We start from the raw sequence: 27,568 nt of genomic DNA, 5'->3' as shown, positions 1-27,568 counted from the left end.
CAACGTACAAAAAATATAATCACACTTATACATTCATAAGTACTGCATCAGTTTTTCGATACCATCAATACTGAAAAACATAAAATGTTTCGGTTGAGTAGTAATTTCATTCATGATCAGCACATTTCTCGAATTTATATAACAATTAACAACACTTCGTGAACATTTAATGGTTTTTTTCTTAGTGTTACCGAATTCAATCGAAATTAGTGCAGAATGAAATTCACAGAACCAGTTTCATCTATCCCAAAATGAAATTAATTAGAAGAGCTCCATATGCATGAATGAAAATTTCAATAGCACAATTCATTCAACAGCTTGGTCCCTAAAATCTGTCACTCTCATTCTACACCAGTTGATTTTAATTATACATTTTTAACAGTTTCACAATTATTTCTTTTCCAACAACCAACATGCGGATATAAAAAATACATGTAAATTTCGTCTATTGATCCCTCATGCTTGACTATAATTGGAGTTTTTTGAACATCGAAACAACAGATTCTACTCTGCAACATTTGAATTTGAACACATAAATAATACAGAGATACATCAATATTATAACGATTGCAATTCAGTCGATAGAAATACAGGGTTCTGTATTTGTATATTGAAAAAAGGGGATTTAATGAACAATAAACATATTATATTTTTCCACTATCCCATTCAATCGTGTGTGTTCCTTGCGCTCAATCAGATTTTGTGATATTTTTCAGTCTTTGTATTTCTAGTAACATTTATTGAGACATTTATATAAACATCGAAGTTCTGACATGAATTCGCAACAAGATCACTCAATACATGAAAATAATGAGGATGTGAGTTATCTGTACCATATATTTGATTTATAAAATTCGTAATTGTTTTTCCTTATAATTGAAACAGTGCTCCAATATCGTCTGTTTAGAAAACGAGTTTGCTATATATTCGAATTTCTTCCGGATAATGAGTTGAAAATTATACTTTTGGGTAGGATCCGACGAGTAGTTTTTTCTCACAGAAAACAATGTAAATGAATAATTCTGAATTAACTTTCGTATGAGCAGAGAGTGATGTCAGCATCACCATCGAATCAATTGGCTGTTCCCACAGCGAACGTCTTGAAGATAAAATAATTAAGGAAATATTGTTGGTTTTTACTCACCTCAAGGTGAAGATAGTCAACCCTACCAATTAAATTCGGATTTTATAATTATCTATTTCGCACTAATCGGTTTTGTACATGAAACCTAGACAGGTGTTTATGGATAATACATCTATCAACATTCGAGAAAAGTTTTAAATGAGTTTTTTCATCTGGATCTGCAATCACTCAGTCGAAATCAATTATGAGTCAAATTGAGGAGTATTGATCATTTCCTTTCGATTGTTGAAGCAATCGATTGAAATTAGGTGAAAACAAGCTCCTATTTGGGTAGAAAAATGTAGAATTTTTTATTATATTTTTCTGTACTCGATTTCTTCTGCAAACATAAAAAATTTCGTTGTCAGTCAATCGGGATGGTCATAACATTGTAGACTCGCTCAGTCGAACCAATTTCTGATAAGTATTCGATGATGAAATTGATTCCTTTCGTATCAGTCACATCAACCTCACTATCTTAAGTTTTCAAACAATACAGTATTCAATCAGCCTAAAAATGAGGTTGGAATTCTTAGGAAAAGTGCAGGAATTTTGATTTTTTCCCAAGGTTCGTAACGTCAATCCCTCCATCATTTTGCTAATTATCCTTCAGTCTTCGGAAGAGATACCCAGTGTCTCCATTTCTCGATCAAATGTATCGACACAAAGCAGTGTAGAAATCTTGAAGACAAGACAGGAGCTGAGACAGTTGAGGCCTTTCAGTTGGATTGGCTAGCCAACAGTAAGCCATAATAGCGAACCTGAAAAATTTCAATATGCAAACATTAATTGAATGTGATGATGAAATGTAACACATCATATATCAAATTCGCGAGAGGGTTGAGCAACTACTGTTTAAAATTCAAACTCTTCTGTTCGCAAACGGGAAAATTTCACCTCTTTGTGAAATACGGTGAAACCGGAGTGGAGTATGGACGGCAGTCACTGTGAAATTTATAATTGATTCTTCGTAACTCACAGCTCATCAGGACAGCCGACAGGTTGAAAAAGTCGATAGCCATTTCTCAGATGGTTGCTCATATCGAGGGGGTCTATTTCTGGATATGGCTGATTGGCTAGCGTTGTCAGTTCCCAGAGCAGAACACCGAAGGACCACTGAAAAAAAGGTTGTATTTCTGGTCAAAATCTGTTGACTCTATCGTCAAGTCCAGCATCCAAATATAAGAGATATTTTTCGTTCGACTACATTCAAAAAAATAACTGTTTCAATGTTTGGCTGAAAACGGAGGTCGCTTAGTGTGAACACAATGGTATTTCCTTTTCGTATTTCTAGGGAAATACCGATATCGGATTCGGGGTTAAAAAATGTGAGTAAGTAACTGCTGTATTTACATTCGTCTTAAAAATAACACACTTCTACGAAAGAGGTTTGAAATCTAATGAATATAAATCATTCAGCCTATACAAAACAACTTCACACAAAAATGTTCTTCCTTTTTTCTTAAATACTTCAGAGGCAGCACCCTCACTGTGAAAGCTCTGACGGAACCTAAGGCTCCCGGACACTTTTAACGTTAATATATCTATAATTATAAAGGGCAGTTGTAATGAACCGGTTCCGCCACAAAATATAAAATTCTCAAAAAGTAAACAAAGATTGTTACCATTTTTCAACACTTCTAATGTATTTGAGTATATTATCACTACTTTTATTGAGTGTTCAATGATGAACAAAAAACAGCAACAGAATTTGTGGATTTATCTGCAGCATATGACACAGTATGGAAAGATGGTTTGATTTTCGAATTTCTGAAATATGGAAAAATGGTTGTCACAAAATACTATTCCCTGTCTGAATTCTCGTAAACCAAAAAACTCGGTCCAACTCTTTCCTTAATTCGAATAAAAGGGGCAAGAGCACTGAATGGAATATGTGCATTATTTTCAACCAAGAATTAGTTGGTGATCCCTTGAATAGATTTCCTGGTTTTGATCTTCTCAGGAAAATATGTTGTATTCTGAATCTGAATCGTATAAGAACAGTTCACAGACGTTGCAGTAGTATGCTTTTCCGATGGAATTCAGTTGAAAGCCTCAGTTGTGAATGCGGGGAACCAGAAGAAACCATAAATCATAAATTTCAGGATGGTTTTCGGGATATTCATGCAGTTTCTGAATCTTTTTTTAATTGGATTGTGAATTTTAGGTCAATCTGACCTATAGAAGTCAATTTTATTATCTCAAATTTTTCTGCTTTGGTTTTTTTATTGTAGATGAAATTTTTTGGTAACTTCGAGAAGACTCCATGGACTATCTTTTCCTCCGAGGAAAGGATTGATTTTTACAGTGATAGATGTCCTTCAATATGAAATAATTCAGCTTATTTTGTGAACAGTTTAATCTCTCACAAACCACCACACTCACGGGGAGAAAGGTTTTTTTTATTGGGGTTTTTTCTTGTATCGTACGCAAAATTGTATGGTACCCCGTTACGTTAATCTTTGCTAAAACTGTCGATGTTAAAAATTGTATTGCTCTTTGTCAAAAGAATATATATAAATATCGATTCAGTCAACCTCTTATTCGAAGTTGCTCGCAAAATTATGCATAGCGAATATTGATTTTCATTAGCGATTTATCATTCTGGTTCATGAATCAATAAATCAATATATCAGGAAACAATTAACATTTCAAAATTAGAAATTTCGCTTATTAAAGTGAATCGCTCTGAACACTTGAACACCTTGAGAATATTCGGTGCTAAAATATGGCTACTGGTCCAACTTGAAAATAAACAAAATATAAGGTGGCAATTATGAAAGAATGATAGCAGAGGTATCTCCAATCCGCGATATTTTGGTCTTCTTGGGGCAACCATTTCACGAAAATGTCATGCCATTATGACTGAGGTGTTCCTGTCTCGAGTGGTAAATAATTTTACTCTATTTTTTTATAGGTGCATTTTCGATATTGTGGAATTCGAATTTGCAGGATTCAAATTCCCTAGAATCCTATTGAAATCGTTAAAGTGATTTATTTTCAGAATATTTTGTTTTAGTTTTGGTACAGCCTACGTTTGTCTGTATGTATTTCAGTACGTCAGATTCAGTGAAAATCTTTGTTGGTTAAACTATTTGTTTGTTGAAATCTAGACACTTACCACGTCTGATGCTGTACTGTGTTGTTTGTAGATGAGGCTCTCGAGGGCTAGCCATTTAACTGGTCTGCTTTCACTGTCATCCAGGCAGAAGTAATCGTTCGGGAAAAAATCTCTGGATAGGGCAGTATCCGTTATTTTCACCTGCAGCTTTTCGCCAATACTGCAAAGTGACGAGAAATTTCCCAGAAATATTGAATCGAAACGAAAATTTGCTTGAATTAACGCACATCTACGGGTGTCCCAAAATTCTTACAAATTTTTCTGATAGATACTCACACGCAGTTCCGTGTTGCTACGTCCTTATGGCATAGACATTGACTGTGTAGGTACATTAAGCCGAAAACAATTTGTATAGCTATATCTACAAGGCTTTGTGTCGAAAGTGTATATTGGTCTTCTTCACGTTGTCGACATTTTATGAGGAATCTGAAATACCGAGGGAAAATTCATTACCCGATAGTTCTTTGGATGGAAGATGACCAAAATATCAAATTTTCATTCATCGGATACAATGGATACAATTGGAAATTTAGAATTGGAAAACACACCCCCTATTTATCTCGCTTTGTTGTTTTTCTAGATCAACTATGATTGTGGTGAAATTTTAGTTGCAAACTGAAAATCGATCAACGAAAAACCTAAGAAAAAATGTTTTTGGAATAAAGGGGTATAAGAATTGCTTTCTTATACAATATTCATCGAAAATCCATAAAAAAAACTGAAGATTATCTTACCTTTTGAGATTTCCCCTACCGATGAATGGGTAAATAAATAAGGGTTGTTTTGGGTTTTCTGTATTCATCCCAAGAACGGTAAGAACATTTTTATGCTCCATTCCATACAACATCATGCCTTCGGTCAAAAATAAATGGACCTGTCTTTGGGATGCTCCTTCTATAATGTAAATTAAAGGATTCGAAACACAGAACAAAGAAAGAAAGTAAAAATTTGTTAAAAATTTGGAAAATTATCGAAGGGGAAATGTTTTCGATTTAAAGGTGGCATGAATGATTTGATAAATGGAAAAGTGTAGGCTTCATGATTTTTCAAGGTGTAGATGATTCGATAAATCAATAATTACTACTTATCACGTATAATCCATCATTTCTGATGAAAGTACGTGATCCATAGTATCAAGAAAACTTGTCTTCCCAAAAATCAATTATATAAATCCTGAATGAGACGTCTACAATTTTCATGGTTCAGTAGTGAAAAAAAAAGATGAAACCTACATTCTTCGTTGGAAGAAATCTTTAGATAAATGTTCGTAAGGAAGTCTGCATAATTACCCTTCAATCCTTTCACCATAACAGTTTTCTCTCCTTTATAAAATCCTCGATAACTCCGACCAAATATTCCTTCTTCAATAACATCTTCAAGCACCAAAGTTTGCCCTGGCACCGCTAGATCGCGCAAACGTTTAGTTGTGTCGAATGTTTCTTGCGAACCAGTCTACAAACAAGATTGGTCCTACATGCCTTGATCTGCTCAGTAATTTGAATATTCTAATCGACCCTCTTCAGAAGCTATCTGAAGGTGACAAAGCCAAAACATCCCCCGCAAAAGCCACCCGCACTTCGGATCCAGACAAAATTTTGATGTTAGAGGAAAAAGGAGATCCACCCCCTGAGAATCTCATCAAATGGTTCAGTTGGCACTTGGAGAAGTGAAAAGTTTCTCAACATACACTGAGTGACATAAAAAATACGAACCCCTAATAGTAGGTGGAATATTTTTCGTCATTTGGGGTATACAACAAGTGGGTTTGAAAAAACTTGAGGGAAATATTTTTTCGAATATCGAAAAATGATTTTATTTTCTCCTTCAAATAATAATAAGTTTTGAAATAGTCTTCTTCCAAACATATAGCTCATATTACAATTATAAAGATATATCAACAAACACCTTACAGAATTTTAAATTTAAATTCACTCCTGAAACCACCACTGATATGACTGTAAGGAATATGTATACCAAGAATATTGCTCTATTTTGCTGCAGACCTGTAGAGGTGATTTCAGAAAAAGAATATAAAATTTTCTGACACCTGGTTTAGGTACTTGAACCATGGTGTCAGTGTCATCGATTGAATGTTTTAATTATCGCCAAAACAGCGATTTGCGTTTTTCCCTCGAAAATTAATTGAATTCGACACCCCAAAGCGAACAATTAAAGTTTAATTTGAATTTGGGGAAGCGAAATAATACAGGCACCGCATTGTCCTCATTCAAATCCTTCAACCTGTATATCGGTAGTCGCGTGAAGCTTTCCATAAAAGCTGTCAAATCAGGGATTTCTTTCGACCTGACGATTCTTTTATCTACGTTAATGAGTAGCGTCCTTATCGAATACATCAGCCGTCATTTTGGGCTTAAAATGAGGGGTCTCTCGTGTGCAGCCACACAGTATGAAAATTATCGAATGAACCAGTCCAATAGGGCAACCGTCGATCATCCCCTCTAGCAGGGGAACTATTGACTGTACCCTGTTAATGTTTAATTTCGATTCGATCCCTCAAACGCCAGCCCTAAAAGGTTTATTACATCATATATTTTTATACCTGGGTTTTCCCTTGAAATAAAGTATCACCCACTCTAAAATTTAAGAATATCTTGAATTTTCGATAGCATATGCAGGTGTGAATGAAACACGAATTGTGGGTTGTGAGTTCAATTATGAAAATTCCATTACACTAAGCAGCAAAGAAAATGAGACAGCTGAAAAATTGCCTAAATTGACCAGTTATAACTTCGAAAATTACTTTACCCTTGTTGACAGGATGTAAATGAAAGACATCCACAAATTTCCGTTTTTTGGCGATGAATTTGAAAACAGTACAGGGATTTACCAAGTTTTTTTTATGCAGGGTGAATTGTAAGTGTCTTGGCCACTTTTCGTATACTGGTTTGGATTTTCTTGTGCTATGAAGGGGTGCTTCGAAATTTTTGAATTTAACGATTCTTTCCGTCGTGATGAAATGGTGAATGTTCAATTTCATTTTTCGCTGGACTATTTTAACTCATTCAGGAAGATAAATACATAGTTAATTTACCTGTGACATCAACCCCACCTGGGAAGAAGCGTAATAGGAAACTCTGTAAGCATTTCCGTTGGCGTAAGTTGTCGGTGAGGGTGGTGATTTTTGAATACTTGCAATTGTTGCGTAGCTACCACTTCCTGCGCTTGAGGGTCTTCTAACAGCCGATCCAAGACTAACGAAGACGTGTTGGTTGTTGTCATATATGGCGGACATGTAACTGTACGTGATTAAGAATAATAATTTTCATGATTAATGTCGCTTCGAAGATATCAGCTTTTTTATCTGCAGAGCAGATTATTCTGAATCTATCAATATATGGTTATACAGAGCGAGTCTTTGACTCCTACAAAAATCTTAACAGTAGATTCTTGAGGTCAAAAGAAACACTTTTTTTCTATACCATTTTTCTCGATACGGCCCTGATGAAAATATATAGCCAAGTTTTCATAATGAGCTATGCCACCCCTGGAAAAACAAAATTACCTTCAGAATAAGGTAAATGAAAAAAGTGTTTCTTGTGACCTCAAGTATCTACTGTTAAAATATTCGTACGAGTCAAAGACTGATCCTGTATAAGGTTTGAAGAACTTTTTTGGAGTGAAAATAAGTTCCCTTCCTTTAGAAAAATAAGGCCACGCACCAGTTATGTAATAAAAGGATAACATAAGGATGGGAAAGCCAAATTGGTCTTTCTGAGCAGAAATTCACCTATAGTACGAGTCTCTAACTTTCAATACTTTCAGTAAATCAAAGACAGGTTTTCTGTATTTAAAATTTTGCTCTTTTCTATGTAAGAAAATGTTTCCTGAAAATCTTTTCCTAAGTTAGAGACCCGCACTTCATAAGGGTGCTAAAAATGTGTCTGATGATGGACAATTTTTCGACCTGAACATAACATATTATCCTTTCTCTCAGAATCTTATTTGTACTACTTCCACAAAAGGATCAAACATTTACTCACTGAGGATCCTGCGAGCGAACTTTCTTGTTTTTGATGCAAACTGCCGATGTTGTGATAACAATCAATGTTATCATTGTAACTGCACATGCGACAGCAACATACAAAGATCCTGTGGCGTTTTCTAAGGATTCAGGATCCAGTTTTATAGAATCATTGCGATATACACTTTCAGTACCTGCAGAATAAGATGGAGTAGGAAATTATCTTGATCCTAAGACTTTAAACTGAAATTTCACTCGAAATTTTTCGATTGATAACAAGAAAATATCGTTTCTAAGCTGAAAATGTTCTGTTTCTCAAAAAAACATTTGGAACAAATTGATTTGCTGGATAGGCAAAGCCTTTGTCTCACATAATTTCAAGAAATTGAAAGTCAGATTCATTTCGCATAAGGGTGAAATTCCACTCACCTCTCTGACATATTTTATTCCTCCTGAAAATGAGGGATGTTTCGTTGTACATCTTGTCATATGATGGCACTATGAGATGAAGTTTCACCTCAATTTCAGCGCTTTTGATTCCTGTGCATACGAAGGTTACCCTGAAAAGGAGCATCCACAATTGAACATGACAGTTCGTATCGGGGTAAGTTAACCTGAGCCCTTAAAATTTCACTGCGAAACAACGAAATGTGAGAGACACCTGGGCTATTTATTTATAAACAAGGTCTCTGTAGGAGTGACGTCCAAAGGAATAATTCAGTTTGGTTTATTAATCACTCACACGATTTTTAAAAATTCAACCAATTTTGTGAACTTTCGAGCATCATGTGAATGATAAAAGATGTTTATGTACAATTTGTAGTGATACAAAGATGAATTTATGAAGATAGAACTATTTCGAGATCAGAATTTCATGTAGATTCAGAATATGATGTGAAAATTGAGTTACGCATTCGAAAAAAAAGATAATATTGTGTTTGACGATTTTGGAACCACTATATAAAGTCAAAAATAATTTTTTTTGGGAATACGCTTTTAAGAGTCGACTCCGCCTTAAGTTGAATCATTCTGCTAGCCCAAAATTAAGAATTATCTACAGATCGAGCATAAAAACAGTTCATGCATAAAAAGAGCATCTTTATCATTATTCAAAAGAATTTCTGCTTATTTCTTCAGCTCTCAACCCCATCGATTTCTATACTGCAAGGAAAATATCAATTTATGTCATGCACTCATTAAAAGTTGTGCCAATTTATGTGAAAACTTCGTCCAAGAAATACAAAACGGAATAATATCGATAATGGTATAACAGTCAAGTTGCGATCTGATTAAGTTTCCTCTCTGTGAATGAATGACAAGGTTCAATAGAAAGATTCTTCTAGATCCCCCCTAATAAAACAACAAGTGGGGGATTTTATAATATTATTCTTTGGAAACTTTTCGCAATCAAAAGTCGACTGAATGCTAATATGGGCCTCTATCATCTCCGATAATGGATTCGTCATTCTCTTGACATTTCAATTAACGAAGCGTGATGTCAACAGAGCGATACCCTAAGAAAATCCGAAACATAAACCAACTAGAATTGAAAATCACATACCTAAAGGTCTGCACAGATGTCGGTATCACACCGGTTGATGAAATATTCATCTGCGGAGGAAGTAGAGCCTCCTGTCCGTCATAATTCACAGCGAGAATGTAGGGTAGCTGGAAATGTCAACATTAATTCAGTCGATCATTCCTTACTTGTATATGCAGAAATGTAACCAAATTTGAATGCGTTTCGATTTCAATTTTCGCTCCAGATACATGTTGATTATGCATATGAGGGGAATTCGGAATTGAGTGATGTGGAGGGAAGTTCCTTCGATCACGTTTGACTTTTTAGATGATGAATATTCACGAGGAGAATTGGGGGAATTAAGATGGGAGTTTTCGGTTTTTCCGCAGGGTTGTATATAGAATGTTTCGAGTTGTATTTTTTCTTCGAGGAAATGTTTTTTTTAACACATGAGATCGTTGAGATCGAGCCAGAAATACATGGAAATAGAACAGCCAGTAATAATTGGAATTTCTGATATAATGTAATTGCAGAATCCAGCCCCTTAATAATTGGGAAGAATCATTAGCTCCATGCATTTCATTGTTGCTTATTTCAGCATTCTCACCATTCTTTGTTCCACATTACAGTTCGAGATAATATTACTGCGTATTTCCATGGCACGTGTAACGAGAATTCTTCTCATATTCAGCAATTTACTCATCTGTTTCGAATCATCTCTGTATAAAGTATATTTATAGTTTGTAATGAATTGTTCCATATTTGAAATCGTTGTGCTATCCTCAACATTATATGTTTCCTCAACTCCTATGAATAAGCTGCCAAAATCGGGCAATCAGAATCGAAGAATAGCGATATCTTGTACCCCTTGCAGGGGTGGTTTCAGTGGAAGGCCATCCCTCTCTCCTTTGATAACTCAAGCACACACACCAGTGTTTATTTCTGTTTCACTTCTAACTCACTCAGTTTTTAGCATACAAAACGTTTCTTGCACTTATGTTATCACTTATGGGGCAATAATCTGGCAGACCAAGGCAAGAGGGTAAACCCTCTATAGAATTCAAGGGCTAGCCTGTGTTTGTCCCACTGGAGCTATGAAAACGTGTCCAATTAGTGACTGGAGATCATTACAGATTTCACACCTCTTCATCTTGTGATACATAGATTAGACCATGAGGTCACCCCATGAATAGACAAGGAAGGTGAAAGAGAATTACTCTGAAGAAATTGAGGCTGAACACAGAATGTTTCTTGGGAACTTTACCACTGCAAGATCTAAGAAGCATCTGGATTTTCGCAAAAATATGCTATATCTCCTTAATGTCTGAGGAAACCTAAGAAGAAACTCCAGATCCTTTGATGGCAGAATGCCTCACCATTGCTAGCCAACGCAAAAATACTTTGCTAGCAACTTGCAGGATCTAGGAGTTAACCTCCTTGAAGCCATCCCAGACACTGGAGTTTATTAGAACTCTGGAACTGAACAGCAGAGGACATAGCGACGAGAACAGCTCTGATGGGTGGCAAAATAGATCTTAAGCTATCTCTCAAATGATTGTTCGTTTTCTGTTTTCAAATCTTGTATTGCACCAATTTTAACTTTACTTACTATCCTATTTTCGTTTATTTTTATACCACGCTTCTGAATGTGTTTGTGCAAGGTTGGCTTTCTATAATTCACGAAATGATGCTTTGTCCTATGTCTCCACAGTTTATATCCATAGAAAAATGTTTTTTATGCATATCCAAGCATGCGTTTCTGATCTCATAACTGTCTCTCCGCCATGCACGAAGCAGAAGCGGGAAGATCCCATCAAGTGTTCGGATATCCAGAAAATTGATGGGTCCTCACGTTTCGTTTCCAGATCTTCCAGACAAATACATGTGTCCCGAATGAACGGCTGCTGTGTGTAACCTGATGCCTCAAGATCAATTGGGGTTTAAAGCATTCGGAATCGATAAACACTGTGCGAGTAATTGATTCCTGACGGAATGTATTCGGTCAGATTCCTGCCACTAGAGTTACTGGATTCAACTTTGTGGAAGTCTTGGTAGGAAGCAGTCGAGAGCTGTTGACGTAGATAAATAACCCGCATGTCCATGGGAGAACGAAGTGTTATATATGATGCTTTCAATAAAAATTCAGCCAAGTCGGTCACTTTCAGGGTAATGACAATTTATCTAATAGGGCAGGCAGTGTCGCCATCTTAGAGAATTGAGGATGAGCACACAATGTGTGTGATTGATCTTTCTCTCCCATTTCCTTTATTGAAGAGAACACATCTGGGCAGATGGGATTTAACTAGAAATGCCTCAATTGAATATTTTTTCGACATCAAATCTACTGAAGTCTGGATGACTATAGCCTATCAATTCTCAATTCTATTATTTTTTTCCCTGTGTTATAATATCCACAAAATATACATATTTATATCTATTTAATGGCCAGACCAGTGTTTGAAAAATTACATCAAGTCGATAACTTCGATAAAAACAAAGCTCTGGATCATGATCACACCCCTGGGTCACCCCATATAAGTTTAATTAGCTGCATATAGAAACATTGCTTGAACCTCACTAATAGGAAAAGGGTAAAGGATTGTCCATCAGTTCTAAGCCAGTCCTGGGGCCATATCCATTAAAGTTTGCTTTCTGGAAGTAAACGGCACATGTAAAGAAAATTACTGATACCCACTTTATGAAATAAGCCCGTACTTCTAAAAACATTGGTGCATAATTCCATAGAAGCAATTCCCCGAGGAGAGCGAATTTTATTATGCATGACTTGTTCCTCGGTGCAGTCAGCAGTTGCTCTAGTTCAAGGAAATGCTAAATTTTGTACGGTTCATACATTCCCACCGTGATTCAGAACAACAAATTGGCACTGTGTTTGCATATTCACCCCAGTATTTTCCGATTTTATTCCCTCCATCTCTCCCTCAACGAATATGCTCAAAAACTCGCATTCCCTTGAATTGGTATTAATAAACTTCTCCCCGAATCAGGAATGCTGAAAATCGATGTTTTAATTGCTATTTTTATAAGTACTATTACTTCTAATTCGAGAAAGATACATTTCATATCACCTTAATTGTTTTTTTGAAAAAGATCATAGGTTGTCAAGAAAAATTACACTGGAAAAGGGTACAAAAGTGTCTTACCTAATCCAGGAATTAAATGGACCCAATTGATTTGTTGACAACATACGAACATGCGCCAATTTCCTCTCTTTCAAATAAATTGGATTCTATCCCTTTGATAACAGATTTTCCAAAGAAAATCGTTATTTCTGTTTGGAAGAAAGCACATTCATACGTCCCATAAAGTTTTATTCTTATCCTGAATCCGGAAGAAAAGTCACGATTATATTCCGTATCTAGACAAACAACATGGCCACGTCAGTTTCCAGAAAGAATGGAATCATTGTGATAAATTCTGGATACTGAAGGGTGAATACATATTATACAAGTAGCCAATGGGTCGTATCAGGTCCTTCATCTACATCACAAAGAGTTCGGGTGCATCCAAACAACATTAATGTTTTGGCATTGAGACAATAATTCAGATAACAAAACTGGGCAGATAGGGAAATCTTTTTTTTAGGCACTTGCATCAAAAATACTGTTGGAAAATTCTAACCCAAATTCGAAGAGAAATTTATGCGTGATGGCTTTCAGTTGTTGAGCAGTGTATTTGGTGGTATCCCTCAGCTGTTTAGCTGATGTCAGTTCCGAGAACTTCCATCTATGTTATTTTTAATTTTCGAAATTGATTACCAGCATGAACATCAATCATATTCAATACCGTTGAATTTTTCGGACAGTTCACTGGCATTTCAGTCCATCAAACAAAATTACACATAATGTAATGTATTTCCCGGGTAGTGGGGTCGAATAAGAGGATGTTCTTGGAAGGAATTAACCAATTTACAAATGGTTTTCCCGCATTTCCTTCAGACCCGCACAAGAACCATTCCGTCGACACTTTCAAAACTTGCAAACGAAACATCCTGTTCGATTCGATCATTCAAGAAGTTCCTCCGCAACCTTGAAGGCTGGGCCCACTTAATGACTGGGAAAATTAATTCGGTAATCAAGAGCCTGTACATACTGTATCCAAGAATTGGAAGCTCTTAAATTAATGAGGTTCTCCACGTCCTTCACAAATTGCATCGAATGGTTTTCTCATACGTTCGGAAATAATTTCCTTCGGCTCGAATGGCGGAAGCACTTTTCTCATTGCTTATGAAGTAATCCTTTCTCGAGGATGTATCCGGCCTCTCTGTATTCATGTCTCTATTTCCTGTCCTTTGAATGAATCTGTCGAACCTTAGAGCATGAAAGAATGTTTAATTTTCCATCCCATTTCATACGTTTCTCACTTATAGTCGCTAGAGAAACGACGGTTGCTAGATAGACAGATTTTTATTCTACTGTGGAAATTAAAATTGAATAATACTTTCAACCCTTCATCTAATGGTTGCAGGTTTAGTTTTCTTCGTCTAGACGGAGCCACAACATCAAGGACATGTGTTCAATATTGAAAATTGGAAAATTGTTTTTCAGATACACTATAAAATTTACCGCCCATTCGAAGCAGAAAATCCCTGGTAAAATTATATCAGGAAAAACTTTTTATGACTTTCGCGAAGCGCATGCCCTGTGTATTTCTTAGCCCTCAACATCTCAATCATTGGGGCGACGGTTTTTCTTTATGACTTTCCTGTCTATGGAGAAACCGTAATTGTGAACATCTAAGGTTTCACGTAGCAAGCTAAACAACACAAAGGCTGCCGTTATTCTGTTAGTAATTAGTTTGGAGACTGTAGTTCAAATTTCTACATAAACTTTTACAGCACCTACGTCCTAATTTTCAGCGGTATAACTGTTGGGAATTTATCAAAGATATTTACACCCCCGTACTCATTAAAGACGTTTTATGTACGGAATGAAACAATATCAGTTACACAAATGAAAATTGTGTGAGATTTTTAATGGGGGCATTTCAAGGTGAAGATTGATTATGAGGAACTTTTCAATCTTTATGGTTACCAAGCATGAGAAGTTTATTCATGAGGAACTTGAAATGAAAAAAAGTGGTACAAAAGGTTAGGAGTGAAAAATGTCTCTGTTTTCTTCTAGTTCACTCTTGTCTATGATTCTGAATCATTCTTATGCATATAGGATATTTATTAATAGTTCAACATATCGAAGTTAGTTTTTCATGGAAAACCCCTTCTTTTCATTATTGACAGATAATTCAAATGTAACTTTCATGGCGATCCACTTTACTTATTGTAGTTCTGAGTTCTTAAACAACTTCTCAAGTTTCTGAATTTCCTTCAAAAATGTTTTTCTCCGAAAGTTAATATAGTTCAAGTGAGTGAACTTTAAGTGGGTACAGTTTTTTCCTTTTTATTTCGTAGAAGCAGTAGAGTTCAATGGATCTTTGTGAGGTTTACCCTCACAATACTTGAATAGGCTCCAAATTCTGAATTTGAAAAGAGTTATTGTAAATGGCGTGCCAATCACTGGGGTTACATATGAAATTCGACAATAATTCACTCAATGAAAGAAGAATCCACTTACCGAACGATTGACCAAACTCTGCCATGAGAAATGGATATCTGAAATGTGTGCAGGAATCATCACGTTGAAGTTTAGTGCATATCTGTTCACCACCCCTTTGTCCACATAGAACACTTCTGCCTTAATGCCTAAAACAAATATAAATTTTCATGATCTCACACATAATTCTCTAATTTCCGAAGTCTCATCGGTAAACAATTATGGCACGTTTCAATTTTCAATCGATAAATGTCATACGTGAGGGGGATGATTTGACCGGAAATGCTTAGTTTACGATATGGATATACAGACGCCATTTTTTGCCCTGGACGTCCCTCCAATTTCGTAAATAAAATTGATAATATTGATGGCAGAAAAAATTACGAGTCCAATTCAGAATAAATTCAGTGAATCGAAGACAGTTCAGCATATTTGATTTTTTTTCAATCAATCCATTCGTTTTCGAAATATCCACATTTAAATTTTCAACAACTAAGGTTATCCCTTAAAGCATGCTGTGTAAATCAATTCAATTTTCACTCAATGATGATGAATCTTTTGTACAGTTCCTGCACTGATTATTTCTGAAAAATTAGGACATTTTTTCAGTTTCTGCCAATGAATAAACTGTTTTTAACTAAATTGTTAATAAAAGAAACAATCAGTAATATTTTCATTCCTGATGTATGGCAGTTAACGATTACCATCGAAACAATAGAATGAATTTATGCAAATTTCATTGATCACACGGTTCAAAATTTCCAATTCTGCACAAAATTTAAACTTGAATATCTCGAAAACGCATGGATTTAATGAAAAAAAATGTAATATGCTGAACTCAGAATAGAAAAGCCTTTCAAACGAGGTATCATTTACCCCAACTTCCCTATTCAAAATATAGGAACTGGGGTTGTAACGTGAAGGGTTGAAACGATAGGATTTTGAATTTGATCTTAAAAGTTGTCCTCCTGGAATCAAAACCCGACGTATCCGAGTGTTTTTATAGAATTTGGTTCTGTCTTCCTACAGAGCAGCTGTTTCGTTTTCAATGGCCCACTCTGTATGGAGATAATAGGCTATAATTGAGTATTTATTATTTGGGGAATGAACATTTTTCTCCTAATTGAATTTCAGTTATATATTTTTCTTTTCGTACACTTTACATTTGATTGAATTGGTTGATGGCAGTTAAGTTTCTTATGAGTAAAACTTTGGTTAGTGAAAACATTCGACAATTTTCTGGAAGGACCTCGTTCGTCACAATTACCTCTCAGAGAAACAATTTCGTCTCTTGGAGCCTATAAACGGATTGCAAGGCGTCTAAAGGACGAAGTCAGACATCAAACAAGAAAGATAAGGAGAAAGCTATCTGCCCCGAGGGAGAACGAATTTTACGTAGTGTTAATTGAAATTAGATTGAAAAAGTATTTTTAATCAAAGTCCCAAAATCTTCGGTACCTGGAGATTCATTTCCCCTGCGGTCTTTGTCAGAGACGTTTGAGCAAAAGTGTAAAGGGAATCCCGGTCAGCTTTTTTTCCCCGAAACGCAGTGTTTTCATTTTCCGAACCAAGAAATCTATCCGTGAGTGTAAACCGAAAGAAGAGGATGGAAAACAACTCATTAAAAGTGGACAAGTGGCAATCTCTGTTCACTAGACTGTCGAGGGTTTAATTGGAATGAATTGGATTCAACTGGAAGATGCGTACATTTTGAGCTTTTGGGGCAGAGGACTGCAATTAAGGACGCCCAAATAGGACATTACCGAATTACAAGTGTTCTTCTACCCTTTTACGCTTTCCCTTGTAATCAGCATATTCTGGTCTCGGAGGAACTCCTTGGCAATCTCAAAATTGATCCACCTCTGATTGAATTTTATCTCCGATGTTTTCAAAATCCTAGGCTTCTTCATTAGAACCCGACAATTGGCCAATCTTCAACTCTTGTACTTCCATTCCTAGTATCCTTGATGTTTTAAGCTTACAAATAAAGACTTTTCAACTCAAGTGAGCTTCGGAAAAACATTTTTTTTAAGGCAAACGAGTTCAGTACTTAGTTGGTGAGTTCGGTTCATTGTTGGGTGGCTTTGGTCATGAATTTGAACCAACTAGTGGAAACTGCTGACTTCATGTCAGTACTTTTCTTATGTCCAACTAATTCAATGGTTTTCTGGCCGCATTCTCTGTCAATTTTCACGTGTAGTAAGTTACAAGACTTTCTATTATGAAAATCCTGTTTTTCAGTGTCGAACAGTTCAGTTATGGATTTCTGCCTCCACCAAAACTACTGCAATAATCCAATAATTTGAACGCTTTATTGAATCATGAGACCCCATTTTTTATAAATGTTAATACACTGCGCAAAAAAACTAACGCACATTCTGAAAATCTCAATTTTAATGAAAGTCAACCCTACATTGACTTTATAACTTATTTTTTATGTTCTCTCGGGAAGGTTTTGAACGAAACAAGACACATTAAATGGAAGAAAAATTCAGGATTTCACCGAATCTTATGTGAAAGAAGAGAAATGAACAATTTTCAAAATACTGAAATGCTGATAAGTGATTTAATACTTGGTATTTCCACCCCTTGCGTTAATTACAGCTTGACAACGACGGTTCATACTCAAAATGAGTTCTGATCTAATCCTTCCCAGATTTCTCCGAGTTGTATTCATAAGTCATTAAGAGTAGCTGGATGATTTTCTGAACTTCTCAGCCTTCTATTGAGGTTGTCCCAAACCTGTTCAATCGGATTGAGTTCTGGACTTCTTGCTGGCCATCCAATTCGAGAGACTGCAACCTCTTCAAGGTACTCCTGAACGATGCGCGCACGATGGGGTCTGGCATTATCGTCCATAAAAATGAAATTTTCACCAATGTATGGGGCAAATGGCACTACATGCTCTTCAAGAATGTTCCTTATATACTTATCAGCATTCATAGCTCCATTATCAACGACCACTAGGTCTGTACGAGCAGTGAAAGATATTCCACCCCATACCATAATCGATCCTCCCCCGAAACCAGTAGTATTCAGGAAATTGCACTGAGCATATCTTTCATGTGGACGTATGTATACAAGGGAACGTCGATCACAATGGTAGAGGCAGAATCTAGACTCATCTGTGAAGAGAACTCTTTCCCAATCGGCCTCTTCCCAATGGATATGCTCTCTCGCAAAATCCAAACGCGCCCTTCGATGGGCTGGGGTAAGAGCTGGGCCTCTTGCCGCGACACGAGGCCTCAAATCATATTCTCTGAGGCGATTTCTTATTGTCTGAGTGCTAAGTTGCACCTCATGAGTTTGCTCAAGCTGAATTTGAAGGAGGCGAGCGGTTGCAAACCCTTGTCTCAACGAAGAAACTCTCAAGTAACGTTCTTGAATAGCAGTTGTTACCGGTGGTCTACCCTGTCCTGGTCTTCGGACATTCATACCTCTCTCCCTGAATCGCTGCAACATTCTGGACACACTTGTATGGGAAACTCCAAACCTTTCTGCAATTCTTGTGTATGTCCACCCTTCTTCTCGCAAAACTACTGCTTGGGCACATTCCTCTTGGCTCAAATTGCGTGTTTCGCGTTGCATAGCGATCGAGTGTAGAAAATCAAACGAAAGAAAAACTATTGATCACTAGAATTGATCGAGAACAACTGATTTTAGAATGGAGCCAATACATTCAAAATCTGATAATATCATCTTTTTTTAGTCCTGCTGGGAAAAAACATCTGTATTGTAGAAAACCGTTGAAAGTGGATAACATATGCATGCATAATACTGATAAAAATAATTATCATTGAGAACACCTTCAGTTGTAGAATAAATTTGAGATTTCCATAATGTGCGTTAATTTTTTTGCGCAGTGTACATAGTCAATTACAGTTTCCAAGTGCCAAGAGACCTATGTGAATTCATTTTCCTCGAGTTGGCTTGAAATATCAAAGTACCAATGTTGAAACTTAGTTTCGCTCCTTCAAAGTTGATTCATTCTTCGGGGAAATATTGTTATTCCATCAATCTATTGAAATACATCTGTAGGGGATTGCAGACGTCACTGGCCCCAGAATAAGAAGTAACATCATACGGACACCCGCCAGGGTAAACAAGATCTCGGTATTTTCATTTCTAAAATTGAAGAGCAAACCGATAGGAAATGATCCCATATTTGAGGATTCCAATATCGGCGTCTCCCTCTCCCCAAATGCCTATATCATTGTTCGCCATACCCTCGTTGAAATTTTGTAATCGATTAATATTAGCCCCCAGGTTAGGATGGGGGGATCACGATATCCCGTCTGTCAATTTTCAATCCTCTCGCCATCGTTTTCTTCGATGATGAATACGTTTCACGTGTACAAACCCTCTGTATTCGTTGAGAAAATCGAACCGAGAATAATGAGCTGAAATTTCGAAGGGCATCCGGGACAAATTCGCTGTCCTCTCGATATTAAAATTCTGTTCAAACAAGGCCTGGAAAATATTTAATCATTGCTTCCGGCTTAAAACTCTTCCCGTTTTCGCGCGAGAAATGGAGGAATTGGAAGCTTTGGAAAATATGTGAATTCATTGATCAAGAGCTTCAAGATTTATTCGAACAATACATTGGAGTCTTTCGCGAACGCAGAAGGAATATACGAAACTGCCAAGGACGATCATATTTCGCAGGAATTGTTTTCATTTTGTTAGGGCTCACTTCAAAATGAAACCTAATAATTTCCTGATAATTCCCCATAAGTATTTACTAAGCTATTTAATGAACTTCATTTTGGCATACACAGAAATTCTACACGATTATTTGGCTAGGAATTATCACCGACCAAAGTGCCCCCTTGTTTTTTCTTTTCATCTCAGACTCCAGTCATACAAAATCACTGAATTTTACTAGGATGTATTGATATATAGTTAACCTAGACCAGTTCCATGCATAAAAAAAATATTGCGTTACCGTAGCACCGAACAATAACTCATTAGAAGTGTCAGTATGAAGTTTGAAGTCGAAAAAGTAAACCAGAGTAACGAAATAAATTAAAAGAAGGAAGATGTCCACCGAAATTGTAAAAATCGATAAATTGGAGTATCAAGCCATCATCAAGTACCTGTATTTAAGAGGGTTAAGAGGTAAGCAGATTTACGAAGACATGCTTGATACCCTTGGTGATCAATGTCCTTCGTATGCGACCGTGAAAAATTGGACTGCAAGCTTCAAAAGAGGTAAATTTTCCATTGAAGATGATGACCGATCGGGAAGGTCAGCTTCTGTGTCAGTCCCCGAAAATATCGATGCATTTCAGGACATGATTTTATCAAACCGTCGAATTAGGCTAAAACGGTTATCTTAAGCACTGAATGTTTCATAAGAACGCGTTCATCATATTTTTCACGTCAATTTGGACATGAGAAAATTTGCTGCAAAATGGATCCCCAAATGTTTGAATGTTGACCAAAAGCGTGCAAGGGTAGAAGCATCGCGTTCGATCTGTGCTCGATTTGAGAACGATGTAGACTTCTTAAACTGAATTGTTACTATGGATGAGAATAAGGTACATTTCTAGGATCCAGAAACAAAGCAACAATCGATGGAATGGCGACACTCTGGTTCTCCAAGACCTAAGAAGTTTCGTGTCCAAAAATCTGCTGGAAAAGTTCTTGCTTCAGTTTTTTGGGATTGCCATAGAGTAATCATGATTGTTTTTTTGGATAAGGGTTGAACAATAACCGGAGATTACTATTCGACATTACTGACCACTCCACGGAAAAAAAATAAAGAGAAAAGACGCGGGAAGCTATCCAAAGGTGTTCTGTTTTTGCAGGACAACGCCCCTGCACACAAATCTCATGTTGCCATGCAAAAAATTCGTCATTTAGGGTTTGAATCACTAGAACACCCCCCTTATTCACCAGATTCGGCACCATCCTACTATCATCTCTTTCCTCAACTGAAAAAAAGTTTAAAAGGTGGTAAATTTTCTTCCCACGCGAAGGTAATAGAAGCTGTGGAGGTCTGGTTTGCAGAGCAAGAAGAAACATTTTTTTTTGAAAGGTCTAGAGACGTTACAGGTCCGCTGTAAAAAATGTATGCAATTGAGAGCAGAGTATGTTGAGTAATAAAATATTTTGACATTGAAATCTTGTTTGGTTCTATAGTACGCTAAGAATTTTTCAATATATCCTCGTATGATATGCCAAATCTCGTAGTGCTATCGATTTTGGACATGGACACACTCTAGTCGATTTTTACTGGGCATAATTCCTGGAAAATGCTTATCTTTCTCAATTTTTTCATAAAACGATAAAAAAACTTTTAACGGTTTCAAAATTGTCAAGAAATTCAAATATGCGGTTAATGTTTAGTGATTCCAAACACATTGTCTCAAAACCTTGCGTTCTAACCCATTTTTAGATTTCCTGTGACGAAATTTTCATTGCATTCATTTCGGGACACCTTGTACAAGAAAATCTGTCGATACGTTGTGATGGCAAAACAGAGAAATCGGGTATTGTAAAGGATGATATGGCTTCATCCCGACTACTTAGTTTCGCCACCCTGAGGGTCATAGCTACATTGTGTCATCAGGGGTAAATGATGACGAACCCCCATGAAAATGAAGACAAAGGGTGGATGTAGCCGGAAGCGTCACTCCCCGCTCGGAAATTGTCAGGGATTTTTTTGAGTCCTAGCTGAACATGTCGGCATAGGGCACAGAATAGTAGGGTAATATCGAGTATTTTATCTTATCCATTAACTGTCGTGAATATGGTATTCGAGCATGAATAAAAGATACCATCATGAACTGTTATTTTCACGTAATGATTTTGGGATTATCGAACACCTGACAGAAGTTCGGAATCAGATTCACCGGCAGTTGGGTGATATTAAGTTGAAAGCCGTATTTCGACGTCAAGATGACACGTTTGTGTCGAAGAAAATTATTTACTGAGTAGCTCGGATGACTGTTATGGATATTATCTGTGATATCGAGGGAGGAATATATCCAATAAAGCTTATGGCTTATTAAACAGTAATGGAAAGAACGATTCGATCGTCAATATTACCGGCTTGACAGATGGAAAAGTTTAGTTGAGTTTTCCATTTGATGGCATCAACTACTCAGGTCATTAGCGAAGTAATTATGTAGCGTTATAGCGATCGGGAAAGTTGTACTTTGATACGGACGATACATTTTCTGAAGGAAATGGATCCTTCACTTATTGAACTGTCGAACGAATACTTAGCTTATTCTGAACATAAGTTATTCATATCGAGGAGATTTAATCCAATGCTCAACACAACTTTAATTCCATACATACAGGAATACTCTTATAAAATTTCGTTTGGATTCTTCCACTAAAAAATAGGGAAAAAATTTCAAAAAGTCTGTATCTCAGCTTAATGACGATTCATGTCAAAAAAAGTATCAGAAGTTTTTTGAATCTTTCTCGTTTTTTCAATTTTCTACTAAATAATCACTGGTATATCTATGAGAGATGATTCCCCAACATAAAGGTCCTGTATCGTTCCTCAAACAACTGAAGAACAGAAGAATCATCACTTGGAAGACTTGACCTGGTCGATAGACCCTCCCAGTCAATAGTAAGATTTGGCTATTATTAATTTGAGTACTGAAGGCGTTTCTAACGAAGAGGGTGATCCTCCACCAAGATCAACAGAAGATTTTTGACGCAAAGATGATATTCCTCCCAGTGCAATTGAAGGACAAGTTATGTACCTATGATTATTTATTTTTTTCTTCATTCATCATGATGTCTTTGAATAAGTTTTGATGAAAGCTTTATTATTCACGTATTCTGCTCTGTCTGTTTGTTTCAGATATTATTTCGAAATGGAAAGAGAATGAAGAAATTTTTATATCAATGGAAAAGAAGCCCTTCAGTATTAAAAGATTATTCTGTAAACAAATTTGTCATCACTACACTACTCACGGGGAGACAGGGTTTTTGTGACTGAGGTTTTCCCTAAGTATCATACTCCAAATTGTACGGTATTCCAGTACACTAACCTTTGCTATAACTCATACATATGCTATATTGTTTGATAACCAAAAATGTATTGCTTACATTCAAAAGAATATATATATTATAGATTTAAATTAAGGGTGTTTCGACTATTTTTCAGGGCAAAATTCCAATGAGAGTCAAATTGTATTAAAGCTCTATATATTTCGTCAACTATCGTTGACTTCTTCAGGAGCAACTAGAAAATACAAAGATCTTATAACAAAAGTTCAAATTCTCTTAGACTAAAACTTACAATACCATGACAATAAATATGGTAGCTTGTAGACCATGTAGAGGGTAATCAAAAAAGTACGTCAATTTCAGTTTGATTACCCTCTACATGGTCTACAAGCTACCATATTTATTGTCATGGTATTGTAAGTTTTAGCTTAGGAGAATTTGAACTTTTGTTATGAGATCTTTGTATTTTCCAGTTGCTCCTGAAGAAGTCAACGATAGTTGACGAAATATATAGAGCTTTAATACAATTTGACTCTCATTGGAATTTTGCCCTGAAAAATAGTCGAAACACCCTTAATTTAAATCAATAATTTTCCAAACGACTAGTATCCTATAACTTCAATATATATTTATATATATATTACACAAATTTTGCGAGAACCCTCTGATGTTTTTTAGAGCCAAATAGTCCAATAGAGCTGTAACATTCTGACAGATCTGCTCTACAGTTGATGAAATCCTCCTCCCAAAAATGATTCGATGAAATTGGTTCAATGGTTCAGTAACGAGGATCTGAATCTCAAAAATGAACAAAAGTTGTAATATCAAAGTCTTGAAAATCTCCAAACGAAATATGGTTTGTTTAGGTTAAGGAGGAAGACAAGGATTCGAAGGATTCAATTTCACCCTCTCCATTCTCTGGAGATTTCCACCACGTGTTGGCTGAAACCTAATGAAGCAAAAAAATTGGAAAATAACTCGTTTGCTCGAAAATTCCTGGGAATCACACCTGATTAAATCGTTATATCCATCACCAATTACTACCCGAGCGAAGAACGATGTAAAGTGTTCCTGCCTACACGTACCATCCGTATTGTTGATGAAAATAGCAGCGCGAAGAAGAAATATAAAAAAAATCGATAATTGCTCATATCCCCTTGAAAACGCTCCCAATTAGCAAGGTTTCTCTGCTGCGAAATGCCGTAAAAATTTCAGAACGATCAGTTTCGAATGTCGCCGTTCGAATTTTCTTCACACTGATTTGATTATTCTCGAAAAAGGAAGGGGATACACCCCAGTGTCGCCTTTACACTTTGAACATTCACTTGATGCTGAAATTTCCTTATGGATGGATTGACAAACGAAAGTATAAGGCGGAGAAATAAATTGCTAAAATTATTGTTTCATCACATGAATAATTTCTTGGGTGCGTAGCGGACGTAGCAACGAATACAAACTCCACCCCAAATCAAATTTCCCCCTCTATATTATCCGCCGGATTTGTTGAGTTGATTTTACAACCCCTTCTGCCTCCTAACAGGCAATAATTCTCGATCTTCACATGAAATGGATGTCTGTTTTATCAATCAGGATGTTTATGCACTCTAGCTGGCGTTATTGGTTCCCCATAACACTTTGCAATTGTTTTCTCGTCTTGATGGAGGCTGGTTTATGAGCCAGTCAAGAATCATTAGGTGATAGCAGACATTTTTCGAAGTATATCGTATAACCTTATGATCCAGATCATATATACAACAAGCACAAAAGTTAAGGGATATTGAAAAATATCCCTTAACTTTGGGGTATCCCAAATCTCACCCTGAAAGTCTTTCCCGAAGTATTCTAATAAAACCACCCAAAAAAAATCTTAACAATCTTGATACCCCCATAAAAGGCCTAGTATCAATAAATATTTTTTGATAATTGAACCATGAAATACAATTATACTTACTCAATAGCTAATCAATGAATTTGATCGAAGTGATAAGAAATTTGAAGCACTACTTTTTTCTTCGACAACCAGTAATTGTGTCAAAAATTGAATATTTTGTATTTTTTAAAACCTCACTTCTTTTCCTTCTACAATCATTATTTTATTGATACAAATTCACTTAAATATACACTGCTTCATTCAGAATCATTCATACTGCAGAGAAGACGAGTTTTTTAAGTTTTTCACCCTTTTAATAAAAAATATTGCTTCTCTCAGTACTTATATCAATATGATCAAATTCGATGTATCACTTCAGTCCGGTTTATCGTCTGTTTTCGTCTTTATATCTTCAGATTTCGAGAATGATAAAGAAGGAAAATATGAGAAAAATGTAGGTCTGTGGCATAGAATTCTGAATTATGCTTTAGGAAACAGAAATGAGTATATGCGAGACCTTGTTTTCCATCCGCTGTTGATCCAGTTACGCCCCTATATTATCCAGGGTACATTTCAGAAGCTACATTGGCGCCAGGAAATATCAAAGCTGAGAATGAAGTAAGTGTCTCGTGCTCGTATTTTACTTGAAACGTACGGGGTCAAATAAAGTGGCTTTTTTTGGAAACGAATGCTTCGTATATCGTTGTTTGGAAGACACCAAGGCCTAAATTGGATATTTATTGAATTGGAACTAAAATACCACATGACAATTGACTTGATTGATGTTTCAATTTGGAATCGTTAACCTCTGGTCTACAATTTTGGGTCATCCACGATATTTCAGCGTGAAAATTGTCTCATGGTCAAGAAACTTGAATTGAGCACTATAAAATTATTATATATTATATAATTATTATTATATATTTTATATAAGTATTAATAAATATCAAATCTTCGCACATGAATATGTGGCAAATTTGATGGCTCATAATTATTCCGCTTAGAATCCAATGTCCATCAATTTTTTAACAGTGCTTAGTTGGAATTACTCTTACTTTTTTTGGAGGTTCCAGTCGTTCATTCAATTCAGGTTTGAGTTATTATGAAGGTTTAATAAAAGGGTTTTTGCTTGACCTGAGTAGTCTCTTTTGAAATACAGATTTCTTCGAAATACCATTCATTTCTTACCTACTTTCGATTTCTTTTCAGTCCCATTTTTACAGTGAAACAAACTAGCAGAAATTTCTAGATTTGTTAATTTGAATTGAATGAATTTATATGCATCAGTTTTCTCATTTTTATGTCATAATGATGACATGAAACTGTGGGACAGTGAAAACAAAACAGAGATTCCTCAAGTCTGCAGAACCTTATTACTAAAAACCGTATCCCTTCAACCCCAATCCCTCTAATCCTTATATTTGAATAGAATAGCATATTTAATTCAATTTTTCATTCAATACATTCCTTTTCGAAATATTTGCATTCGAACCAATGGACCAAGATATGAAACTTGTGAGAAATGCGGAAAATCCATTGAAATAAAGAGAAACCAAATATATCCCTTTTCCCTTATAATGAAAACGACAGTTCTAACTGGATTTCGAAATTCTCATTCAACCAAAATTGATATTTCGAGTCCTGATTCTTTCTGCTTCACACCAAAAAAAAAAACATATCTATAATAGTTATTTGTAGGGGTGAATTCCTATTTGTTGAACTATTTTCCATAGAAAAACCTTTCAGCTGCTATACCATATACTTAAATCTACGTGAGTACCACCATTTAATCAGGTTTCAGAAGGACTCATGAATCTTAATTCTCATTTTGGTGTTATTTAACTAGTATCTGACTGAATGTACCGCAATATCAAGAACAGAACATTAAAAGGCTTGGAATCAATGAGAAAAACGAAATGACAAACATAAATTCTTGTTGAGGGTTTCGAATACGAAAATTTCCACATGATATACAGCAATATCCTTTGGATTTCTCACATTCCCACGAGGAAATGCAGTGTGAGCTGGTGTGAATCAAACAGGTGAATGGTGGGAGTTATTTTCAAAGTCTTTGTATATCCTCGACAAATTACAGAGTTTATGGAGTCAGAGCTCTTTGTGTTGAACATGCTAAAACGAATACTGACTATACATTCAACATACAAGAAACATTTAATACTAAGGGTATTTCTTTTTTCTTCGTAAATTGGCTGTTTACGAATCAGACAAGCATTTTCACAGAATAAGGACGACTCACCTAGAAGCCTGAACATCTCATCTTCCGTTATGAAAAAATTGAAATGTGCGTGAACCTGCAACACGAGTAATAGGGGCAGAAACAGGAGTTTCCGCATGTTTCAACGTTACTACTTCAGCGGCTCAGCCGCAACTGAGGGACGGCGAGCC

General features: G+C 36.1%; 1 protein-coding gene across 1 annotated transcript; it reads right to left on the bottom strand.

Moving 5' to 3' along the window:
• On the bottom strand, positions 1–27,547 carry LOC123322169 (tyrosine-protein kinase Dnt-like). The gene is made up of 12 exons (XM_044910036.1): positions 27,420–27,547; positions 15,337–15,464; positions 9,788–9,894; positions 8,656–8,786; positions 8,246–8,420; positions 7,297–7,501; positions 5,534–5,696; positions 4,979–5,138; positions 4,521–4,670; positions 4,245–4,404; positions 2,103–2,239; positions 1–1,884 (listed from the first exon to the last, which is right to left on the bottom strand). The coding sequence occupies exons 1-12, from the start codon at positions 27,514–27,516 to the stop codon at positions 1,773–1,775; spliced, it is 1,725 nt and encodes a 574-aa protein (XP_044765971.1). The 5' UTR covers positions 27,517–27,547; the 3' UTR covers positions 1–1,772.
• Between the last annotated feature and the right edge of the window lie 21 nt (positions 27,548–27,568).

This window comes from Coccinella septempunctata, chromosome X, assembly GCF_907165205.1.
Source record: "Coccinella septempunctata chromosome X, icCocSept1.1, whole genome shotgun sequence".
NCBI lineage: Eukaryota > Metazoa > Arthropoda > Insecta > Coleoptera > Coccinellidae > Coccinella > Coccinella septempunctata.
This window is presented reverse-complemented; position numbering and strand designations above follow the sequence as displayed.

Bases quoted from the DNA above. Each gene is read 5' to 3' on its own strand.
- LOC123322169 (XM_044910036.1), bottom strand. From the start codon at position 27,516: ATGCGGAAACTCCTGTTTCTGCCCCTATTACTCGTGTTGCAGGTTCAC. The intron at 8,787-9,787 runs GTATGTGATTTT...GCTCCTTTTCAG, and splicing joins ACATCTGTGCAGACCTTTAG to GGTAACCTTCGTATGCACAG. The intron at 4,671-4,978 runs GTAAGATAATCT...TCGGTATTTCAG, and splicing joins GGTAGGGGAAATCTCAAAAG to ATTCCTCATAAAATGTCGAC.